At 39.1% G+C, this 11,462-nt stretch overlaps 1 protein-coding gene across 3 annotated transcripts in view; it reads left to right on the plus strand.

Moving 5' to 3' along the window:
* The window catches only part of IL15 (interleukin 15), a 97,460-nt gene extending 86,301 nt beyond the window's left edge, over window positions 1-11,159 (plus strand). For 2 of the 3 annotated variants that reach the window (XM_074950917.1, XM_074950918.1), the window contains 5 exons: window positions 1,663-1,772; window positions 4,826-4,919; window positions 5,525-5,566; window positions 6,696-6,860; window positions 7,426-11,159. In XM_074950917.1, coding sequence (XP_074807018.1) covers window positions 1,663-1,772; window positions 4,826-4,919; window positions 5,525-5,566; window positions 6,696-6,860; window positions 7,426-7,551 — 537 coding nt within the window. In that variant the 3' untranslated portion in view covers window positions 7,552-11,159. The remainder of the gene's footprint in view (window positions 1-1,662; window positions 1,773-4,825; window positions 4,920-5,524; window positions 5,567-6,695; window positions 6,861-7,425) is intronic. The other variant, XM_074950919.1, reaches the window with a different exon arrangement.
* The last annotated feature ends 303 nt before the right edge of the window (window positions 11,160-11,462 follow it).

Raw genomic sequence — 11,462 nt, forward strand, 5'->3', positions numbered from 1 at the left:
TTACCTCTTATAATGCCCAACACTGCACCCACTAAAATCAATATAAAAAACTCCCATTGCCATTGACATCAGTGAGTGCAGGATTGAGCCCCAAACTGTCCACAAGAAACAGTAAAATTTTTTGCTTAATTTTCTGCTTCTTGTTTTCAGTTATACTGAACATATTGGTTTTTAACTTTTTTATAGATAGTTTGAAGGAGGAGTAACAGGCCATTTTTGAGATAGAAATTGACAGAAACTTTAATCTAAAATTAAAGTTTTTAAATGGCTAATATTTTTATGACCTGTAAATGAAAACTAGTTTGAAGTATTTTCTCCAAATCTGTACAGAAATGTTTTCCTTTGCCTTAAGAGTAAATGTGACCACAGTCAGGTCAAATTGATTTTCCAAGCCAAAATTACAGCAGAAACTGATTGCAACCTTAACGACAGAGAGGCTGCTGCATCTCCATAATACTTAGCACCTGGACTTAAGTTGATGTGACCACAGTAGGTCTGTCTTGGTTGAAAGAACCATAAGCTTGTCTCTCTCTCTCATTATAGGCGTACAAGTGTGGTGGACAGATAATTTGTTACTTAATGTTTTAGCATACAACCTTCATTAGAGGCTTACAAGCTATTATATACTTTATATTTTTCAGATTTCCATTCACTGGTTAAGCTCTTTTTTTTAAGATGAGTTGAGTCACTACTGTGAGTGATTTTCCATACTGAACCAGTTAAGAAAATAAAAATATGTACGAGTATTATTTGTCATGTTCTTATTTTAGTACAAATTATCTATTTGTGGTTTGTTATGGATATTTTACATAACTAGCTTCCAGATACCTGGAACTGTCTTCCACTAAAAACATGTAAGGTTATGTGGTCAACAGACTGCCACATTATTTAAACTAAGCCTTTGGATCTTGGAAACAATAAATACTACTTACTAATCCTTTATATAACATTGTTGTGTGTTTAAAGAATTTTACAAATATCAGTAATCCTCACAATAACCCTGTGAAATAAATGACTATTATTAGCAATAAAACATAGGGCCCAATCCCCAACAGGTGTATCTCCATAATTAAACTGTGCCAGTCTACATAAGAGGGGTTTTGGCTCAGTCTAGAATGAAAGTTTCCAAATTCTGAATTATGGAACACTTGCTGGCGATCCATGGAGAGCTGCCCCCCGCCCCCCTTCGTATTTCCAACTGCTAAATTGCATTAAAAGAAGGTACAACATTTTTAAAAAACCCTTTGCCAATATTACTTTTTCACATGTTTAATTGCTGTAGATGCTACAGAGATATTATGGAATGCAAAGGGGTGGGCAAGAGGTGGTCTTCAAAATTAAGAGTGGGAAAGCAAATGGTCTCTAATGCAATACCTGTATTAAAATGTGATCTGTACTATTAGGAACCCATGATCCAGAACACATTCCTGTTTCTTGTGCTGTGCCCCTGGCATCTGCTTTTCTACCAGCATTTTTCTACCTATTCCTAAAAAGCTACAGAGTGGTTTGGTCTTTACAAAATATCCACTGTGTGCAATATTGTCTTTACTAGATGACTTACCTAACGGATTAATTAAATCTGTACTAAAATATCCTTTGAAGTCAAATTGTGCCATACAACTCATTTAGGTAACTCATTATTTCCTGGATCTTATCTTTCAGAAAACACACCTGAGAAGTATTTGTCTCTACTGCCAGCAGTATCTTATTCTGAAGAGACATTTTCTCAGCTTTTTAAATAATGCAACTGGAATAACCATCTTCATTCTTTGGTAATTATAATTTTAAAAAACAAAACTAGTAAATAAATAATTATTTGTAATTGTGCAGTATCTTTCTCCCAGTGATCTCCAGTCACTTTACAAAGCTGGATTCCCCAGGGGTCCGTTCCCCAATCTCTGCCCCCTGCTGCCCCAGTGCTTTGTGCTCCACATCCCTTCTGCCCGTTGCCCCACTATGTGCCCTGCATGCTCACTCCCCACCCCCTTTTTGGGCCAAGTCTCCCTAATAGGGGCTGTCTTGTCCCATCCCAACAGTACCTTCCTCCATCTCATTGGGAAGAGGGCTGGTGAGTGTCCTCTGTCCTCTCATTGCTCCAGGTTCGTTGGGAGGGAATTCTTCCTCTCCTTTCCTGTAAGTGTAGACAACAGGAAGGAAGCTGGATTCTTTCCTCTGGATCCACCTGCTGTTTGAATTGGGTGCCACCTCTGCCTTTCAGTTTGCTAGCCCCTAAGGAGGGTGAGAGAAGAACGCTAAATCTGCCACTGCTGCACACAAAATCAGCAGAAGGGCTGGAACTGGCCTGCCCTTACCTCCCCTGTGCTACAGGCTCAAAGACATTATTGCTCCCTCCTGCTTGGGAGTTTGAGGGAAATGTCCCACTCTTTTCCCCCAAAAGAATCCTCCAGTGGTTGCATCTATGACCGAGGCCTTCATTTTCAAAAACGTCCACCAAGTTTGGGGTGCCAAACTTGAGACTCTAGATCCACAGAAGGAACTAAGGGTTTGTCTACATGGCAAGTTAGCAAGGCAGCAAGAATCTATAGTGCACCTATTTGCCACACAGTCATGTCCAGGGCAGTGAAAGTGTTGGAGTGCAGCTTAATGTATTAGACTTTCAAGTAGTAGTAAACGAAGTGCACTCCGGGACTTTCACTGCGCTGTAAGTGTCCACATGGGATGTTACTGCACGGCAAGCTGGTGCACTGTAGATTCACAACGTGGCTTGGCGCACAGTAAATTGCTATGTAGACAAGCCCTTAGATTCAGCATTGGAGTGCTTAACATTTAGGAACCCTGTCACATATCAGCAGCCACAGCTCCAAGTTAGGTGTCCAGACTCTCTGCACAATGCATGAAGCGAGTTAGGTGCCTAAGAATAGGATTCACAGAAGTCGGCAGCAGGTGAAGATGGTGGTGCTGCTGTCAGCCCCCTTATATCTTATAGCCCCACTGTGTAGAGCAGTCATCTAGGATGAGGGAGACTTGGGGACAAGTCCCTACTCTGCCTGATTTATACCAGGGACCTGAACCCAGGTGTTCCACCTCCCAGGTGAATGTCATAACCACAGGGCTATAGGATATTCCAGGGAAAAGCTCTCAATCTCTCCCGTTGATCCTGTTCCACTTTGTATAAAATGCTTACTATTTTTGGAGCAGGGAGTAGGACCTGGGTCTCCCAGGTGAGTGCCCAAACCACTAGACTATAGAGTCATTATCTGTCTCTCTCTCACTTTAGCCTAACGACTATTTAAGTACTTTCTAAGGGACTTTACCAGCAGAAACTTAGGAATCTCTGGGTAAGATGGCAGCTGAGCAGGAGTTTTGAGAATCTAAATTTTGGATTATGGATCTAGCCCTAAGGACCTGATTTTCAGAGGCACCCACAGTTTTAGTTAAAAATCAGTGGGACATATGGATGCTTCTGAAAATCAGGCTTAAGGTGTTTCAAGATTGGCACCCAAACTGAAGATACTTGACGTGTCCATGACATTGTGACCAAACCAACCTTCAACCAACATCTACTTGATTCTGTTGGCATGTTCCCATCTTGCTCCTCAGACCAGTGAAAGTGTGTGTGGATGGTGGACGTGCACTCATCCGAAACACTTCTGTGAAGGGTCTTTTTTAAAAAAAAAATTCTATCAGCTGTTTGACCTATTGAACATTTGGAATATTAGTTGTCGTTCTGGTGGAATCCAGGTGAGACAATCAAAGGTGCGCGACAAAGGCAAACTATCATACAGCTTTGCAGTCACTCACAATATTATCACCAAAACGTGTTTATGTGTATGACTGGGAACCATGTGATAAATTAGAAGGGTATAAGATAATCTACACACGAAGGTAAAATTGAACAAGCAGGTTATATATATGTACTTATCACATGCCTGTGACTACATTACCTGCCCCACTGATCAATCTCTGTGATTATATTTGACTATTTCAAACCATTGAGTGGCTTAAAACAACTGCCATTTATTTTAAAATCAACCAGCCAAATAAATATTTCCTCCTTCTCTCCCAATATTACCTGTATTGCTGTAATACCTAGAGGCCGCCAATTAAAGAATAAGAGTGAGGCACACATAACAAACAGTCCCAGTTCCTAAGTTCTTACAATCTAATGTGGAAGGAATTCTTCCCTGCGGTTCAAGATGGGCAAGATTCAGTCCTGAGCCAGTGACAGCTTTTTATACATCAAGAGTTACAGTTTAAAAATCCAGTAGCTCACACCTTCACAGGGCTAAAAACAGGCACTGTACTATTTGGAAGAAGAAATTCCTTCCTCAGTGGGACTCGGAGCTTGAATCTAGCCTTGGACGAAGCTGAGCTGTAAGACTTCAAATTTGTGACATTTTTATATCTAGGAAGAACAATTTTAGGTATTTTACTTTAAATAGTTTTAACCTCTCACGCTGGGCCCTGTGGAGCTGGACCCTCTTTAAAGCTGGTAATATTAATTTTTCAGTAATATATATGGGCACATGCAAGATGATGTGAATAAACATTTTATCACCAGGAGATAAAATGATGTTTAGTATAATTTACTTGTGGCTTTCCACTTCTGAGTAAGGGAATCATCCCAGACTCCTGCTGATTAAAACCCTCATACCAGTACGTACCATCAGTATTCCCTATATATTTCATGGTTCCACACTTTATCAGAGGGCTTCACAGTCTGTCACATACGCCTGCATATGTGGCGTATATGTAATATGATACTGCTTTTCTGCCAACCACTCTTTGTTACATTATTATCTTCAGGAAAGATGTGTGTATGTTACTAAATATTCTAATTGTTTTTGTGGTTGTTTTGTTTTAGCTGCATCAGTGCATATCTACCAAGAATAGAAGCTGAAAGAAGAAGGTGGGAGGCGATTATAGAGGATTTGCATATGATTAAAGGCATAACTGATGTAAGTTCACAAAGCATTAATGTTTCATAGAATCATTTGGGTAGCAAGAGACCTGGAGTTGGTTGTCTAGCCGAGTGCTTAAATAATAAGTAAGTGGGGGGAGAAGGGAGGGGAAGAAGAGAACTCATGTAATGTTGTAGCACAGGAATAAGCAGGGGAGTAGATAACAATGTGACACTTAGAGTGGACTCTGCATTACAGCCCCTTAAATTAAGTGTTTTCTTCTTCAATTTTTATTTCTTTCAGTGCTCTATTTTAATCTCTGCAGTATTTGTTCTTAGTCAGATAAAACAAGAAGAGAGTGTTTCTGAAGAGAAGAATTGGGAGTAGGCTTCTTCTGAGAAAGTACTGCTAGAACTCAGTTCCAGAAATGTGCTTCTTACTTTGAGCCTCATGCTGTGAGGTGCTGGGGAATCTCATGCTTACAAGGGCCTCATGCTGTGAGGTGCTGGGGAATATCAATGTCCACTGACTTCAGTGATCTCCAGCATCTTGCAGGATTGACCCTTTGAGCACTGAGCTAGGCCATTCCCCTGGTAGGATTGACTTTATTATCCCTAAACTCAAGAATTATTGTTTATATATCCAAATCTGTTTTCTTTTAGAGCATTGATGCCTGTTTATACACTGCATATATAGACAAGCCAGTAAGTACATTTTGTAAATTTGACCTAGACTGGTCTAAGGGTGATATCCTTATTTCTTCTGAAGTAACCAGCTAAAGGCAATTGATGTTTAATTTGATCAAAGCTTCTGAAACCAAATCATTTGCATTAAAAATAAGTTCCCATTCTTTATGTGTATTAATCGGGATGACTGTAAGCAGATATGGCTAGTGAATCATTGGCTATAGAAGTTTGTCAATTAAAAAGGCTATAGAAGTTTGTCAATTGACAAAATGATTTTTATCAAAAGGAAGAACTTTCCTTTTTGTCAAAAGAAAACATGATTCTCCAACATTGTGCACTCTGCTAGAGTATTCTAAAATAGTGTTAAGATCTAAACTGCATAGGCATTCACCTTCAGATAGTTTCTAATTGGAAGAATGGCAAAGCTAGGGATAACTACCGTATACAGTTATTTCAGTTTAGGGGATATAATTTATATCACAATCATCAGAGAGGTCATGTAGCCAATCTACTTTTAAAATGATCTCCTCAATGCAGCTTCTACACTCTCCTAGGAAGACTGTTCCACAGCCTAATATATGTTACTGTCAGGAAGGTTTTCTTGGTAGCTAAAACTTTTAGTTTTTTTAAGAGAGAGGCAATATAGTCCCATGGACAAGGCATGGCTTTGGGAATCAGAACACCTGGGTTCTGTTCCTGGCTCTATCACTGACCTGCTGTGGTACCTGAGGCAAAATCAATCCATCTCTGTTTCTCCATCTGTAAAATAGGGATAGCGATACTCCCTTTTAAAAAAAATTGTTTGAGAGTTATGGATGGGAATTGCTATCAGAGCTAAGTATTATTAATAATAACTTGATCTTATTATTCTTAATTATACCCCAAAGTATATCCTAATTAATTCCCATCCTATCTTGGTATTTACATTTTTCACCAAGCCTGTTATGTCCTGACCCACCTTTAAATGTAATTTAACCAAGCTACACATTAATTCTCATGATCAGTGTAGATATTTACAAACATTTGCATGGCAAAACAAATACACCGTAGATCAAAATCAGCTGCTGGTTTGCAAAATTTTATGCCACATGTGGACCTATTTCTTTAATTTTTTTATTGTAAAACCACTGACATTTTTCATTTTTAGGATGAGTGCGAAGTACAAGTGATGGAATGCTTTTTGTTAGAGTTGAAAGTGATTTCCCAGGAATGTGAAATCAGAAAAGGATGTGAAATCAAACAGCACATACGCAACGTGCTGGCAAATGTAAAAGCAAATTTACCAAAGAAAACAAGTTTACCAAACAGTCCGGTAAGTGCCATCTACAATCATTGGAAAGAGAACAATCCAAAAAAAGTGCCTTTAATGGCTTGAGATAAATTTTGCTGTCAGATACGCATGACGGGGATGTGAATGGCAGTCACCCACTCACACACTGATTTACACAGACAGAATTTAGCTCTTCTCAGAATAAAGTTTTCTAGAATGTTAGCAAAACAAGTACTTCAGAGGGTGCATCTAGTGTGTGTGCAGGTGTAAACTGGTATCCCATGGCCGACATTTTCAAACTGAAGTTCATAGAGTGGACCATATTTAGACACCTAAAGACATATCCCCTGGTTTTCAAAGGGCCTGAACACCTGCATCTCCCACTGAAGTCACTGGCAGCTCTGCAAGCTCATGTTTAAAAATCAGGCCACTTACATTTCAGTACTTAGGTTCCTTGGCAGCCTCCAGCAGGGCTCCTGTGGCAAGATTTGGCTCTCTATCAAAACCAATTCAACTATTCCCAGTTTTAATATCAAAACCAATTTTTACTCAAAGAATTGTCATTTTTCTATTCTTTTGTTTCCTTTTTTATTTATTTATTTTGCAGAACAGGAATAAAATAACATGCAAACAATGTGAAGAGTACGAAGAAGGGAATTTTACCTACTTTATAGAGACTTTCGAAGAGTTTGCAAAACACAAGCTGAAATTTTTACTGCACGTTTCTAAATAGGCTTCCTTTTTGAAAGTGCTTTAGGGAAACTCCATAAACTTTTCTGGCACTTCAAGCAATATAATCACTGGATGGATGGACAGACAGACTGGTTGGCTAGAACTTTGTAAGACAGAAAGGCAGAAAAAACCAAATACAGCCAAGAATAATCTGAACTATGAACTGTGCCACAGACTATTTTATCTTTTTATTTTTAATTTACTACTTCCTTTGGGAAGCTATTAAAATGTAAACTTATGTCTATTTTATAAACATTTTAGATAAATATTTGCTCTTTGCATGTCTCAATAATTGACTACTACTTAGAAAACATAGTAACTTGTACTGCAAATATTTTATTTTCCAGGAAAGCTAAACTGGTGTAAATGAGAATATTCTCATTTTATATATATAAAAATCACTAACCAGTATGTGTTTGGAGTCCTCCTCTGTGCCCAATCCCCACAGGATCAGAGTCTGTCACAGTCCCCAACTACAGAACCTGGCTTTTTAGCTCAGGCTGTACAGTCTCATGCTTTAATCTTTGGAGAGCCCTATTTCAGTTCCCTGCTGAGACCCAGATAGCAATCACCACACGTGTAAAGTCATGGGAAACAGTGGCGCACATAGCTCTGACCGTAATAAACAGGGTTCTGATCCTGCAAGTTGCCCCCTGTGGACAGACCCCTGTGGCCAAGTAATACCCCACTGATTTCAGTGGGGCTCTACACAGTTACAGCACTCTGCTTTCACAGAACAGCTCACAAAATCAGGGCCTACATGTGTGGAAACCAGGGTCTGGATTATCAGAAAAATGCTGGACTTGAAATGCTGGAATTGAAACTGTCTGAATCTGTCTGCTTTTTATAACTTTCACTGATGAAGTGAATAAAATGGATACTCACGGTGATGCAGTACAGTGAAAATGCAGTGATGGTAAAACATTTGAGTAATTGTTCTAACAGGAAACAGTCATCCCCATCAAGGAATAGAATGAAAAGATGAAGGGGATTGAAGTTACCAAAAGCTGATACTTAATATCACAAGCATCTACCCGAGTCAAATTTTAAGGCACTAGTAAGAGACTGGCAATAGACTGCCAAGCTAGTTGTGATTTCCTGCTCTCTCTTTTCTGGCTTTATTGAGTTTGAAGTGCAATGACATTCTGGACCAAATTCTGTTTGCCTTACCCAACTAATCCCATTGATTTAAATGAGATGAATGTGTGAGTAAAGCCAGCAGGATTCAGGTCTATATGTGCGCAGGCCAAAAAGTACATTTTTTCCATTGCGCTATTTATATGTAGTGTGGGAAGATGTGACTAGAAATTAACTGTATAGCTCAAGAAATTAGTCGTGGCATATAGAGTTTTCCACCTGTAGGAGCCTGATTCTCTTTTGCATGCCAACCAAAAATTCCAATTCATCAGTCCCTGGGTGAGCAATTAGAATCTGGCCAGGAGGTTGGAAATATGTGAAAGCTATTACCATCTGATGACTGTGCAGTGGTCTATATGAAATGAATTGGTGATTTTTCTCAGTCTAGTTCCTACTGAACAGATGTCTATTATAAAAATCCCTATAAAAATTGGCACTGTTTTGTCAGTCTCAACAGAAGGATTGATCATAGAATCAGATCACAGAATTGCATTTCTAACAGGAGGGATGGCTACAGCAAGTTAGGAAGCCATTCTGGAAGTTACCTCATGGGAGTGGAAAGCCTGAGTGGTAGCAGAAAGGACATAGGAGTGGCTCAGTATTTGTCAAATTCGAAGATACTGCCAATTCTCTAAGAAACCCATCCAATTTCTGATGCAGCCAGTGCAAGTCTCCCCATTGATTTTAATAGGAGTTTGATCAGGCCCTTAGAGTTTAAAAATCAGCTAGACAAATTCAGACTAGAAATAAGATGTGACTTTTTAACAGTGAGGGTAGTTAACCATTGAACAACTTACCAAAGGTTGTGACGGCATCTCCGTGAGTAGAAATCTTGAAATTAAGATACGCTCTAGTTCAAGCACAGCTTGAATTCACGGTTATCCTAAGGCTTGTGCTCTTCAGGAGGTCAGACTACATGATCACAATGGTCTCTTCTGGCCTTAAAGTATAAGAAAATCACATGAGAAATGGATTATAAGTGAGTCAAATATATTTTTAGTGTAATATTGTTAATTCACCAAGTCCTGTTTCCCTGAACAAGAAACAAACTACAGCAAGCAGTTTCCTTTCTCAAGTCTGCCACTCCAGTGAGCTCAATACCCAAGAAGCCCTGTCTCTAGCCTCTGTGTTTCCCCTGGGGGTCACGCTGACCACTCCTTCTCCAGGCTCCCTCTCCCGCCGAAGACACAGGCTACAACTGAATCTCCACCCTCTGCATTTGCAACCAGGGAAACCCCCCAGTCCACATGGCGTAGCTCTGACCTACCACATGGTCTAGTTCCTTTGGCAGTAGCACCCCCAGCTCCCGCAGCTGTTTTTATTACATAAAGAGACTTAACTGTGCCTTCCTTTGAGCTTGAAAAAGAGTACTTGGCACAGCCATTGGCTTAACAAGGTTTGTGATTGGCTTTGGATCCAAGACCACCCTCTACTCCCAATGGCAGCTATTAACATCTTTCAGCAGAACAAGAGATTAGGTGGCTCTGAGTTTCCACTTTATGCCAGGTCGATACAAACGTTACTATGTTTGTTTAAAACTGGTGAGACTGAATGGAGAATTAAGCCCACTATTTTCTGCAGTGCCAACATTTAGATGCTATATTTTTCTGTATGGGATTGTGAATCTTCTGTCAAATAAACATATACATAAAGTTTGGGGTGGAAATTATTTGTTGTGCAATAGATCAGCCTACAGCACAAATGTATTTTTATTTCATAATATGCTTGTTCTATCTTCACAGAAGTGTATGCTATTGTTTTGTTTGCTTTGCCCAGATGGCAAATGTGCCATTAAGTTTATCTGGCCTAAATTCATTCTCTTTTTATAGTAACAAAAATCCTCTTTTGACAAGGAAGATGTACACCGTATTTATGAATAAATATAGACAGCCGTTATAGACAATGGATATATTAACATTACACTGTGTGAACAACTCACGTGGGAGAAAATGAAATGTTTTCAATCTAATATGTGGTCTCCATGTCCCAGGATTTATTAAATGGTGATAACCATAGTCATGGTAGGAAAAATTAGATTAAAACAGGGAAAGAAATCAATGTATATCTTCTAGCATGGAACCTAATACAATCAAATTTTTTCCATGGTCCTGGAAAATGCATGATATGTTGCTAAAGAAAAATGGAATTTGCCATAATTGATACTCCTGGATTCTTGTGCAGTATTTATAAATTAAGATAACTAATTCCAGTCATGAAGCAAATACTTAATGTCTTTTGCTATAGATTATACAGTGCACAATCCATGCTGGCACATAATTTGTGTGAACAGTATTCCTGAGTAAAGTCCAAATGTTATCATCTTGTCAGCGCAAGCAGTGTCATAAGTTTCCATTTTCCACTGGTGCTATGGGGACACTTTAATTTACATCAGCATTTATAAACCATTTGTTGTAGCAAAAAACATCAGCCACTGTGTTAGAGACCATGGACTGATTGCTGTGTATCCAGCTCACGAGAAATAAAAGGTTTTGTTTGATTTACAAAGTGTTGTGTATTATTTGTTCTGAATAATACACCTGAACAGGGACTTGAGTGAACAAGTGGTGAAGGAAAAAAAGACTATGGGATCTGGTGCCAAAACATTTTACATACACATCTTGGGTCTTATTACTATCACATATGGGGGGTGGGGGGAACGAGAGAGAGAGAGAAGCTTGAAAATGGCCTGGAAAAGGTCCAGGAATCACCCAAATAAGCAATTTTAACTTATTCTCTAAAGGCATGTTTTCACTTGAAACATGGTGTGGGTTTGCT

Source organism: Natator depressus, chromosome 4, assembly GCF_965152275.1.
Source record: "Natator depressus isolate rNatDep1 chromosome 4, rNatDep2.hap1, whole genome shotgun sequence".
Taxonomy (NCBI): domain Eukaryota; kingdom Metazoa; phylum Chordata; order Testudines; family Cheloniidae; genus Natator; species Natator depressus.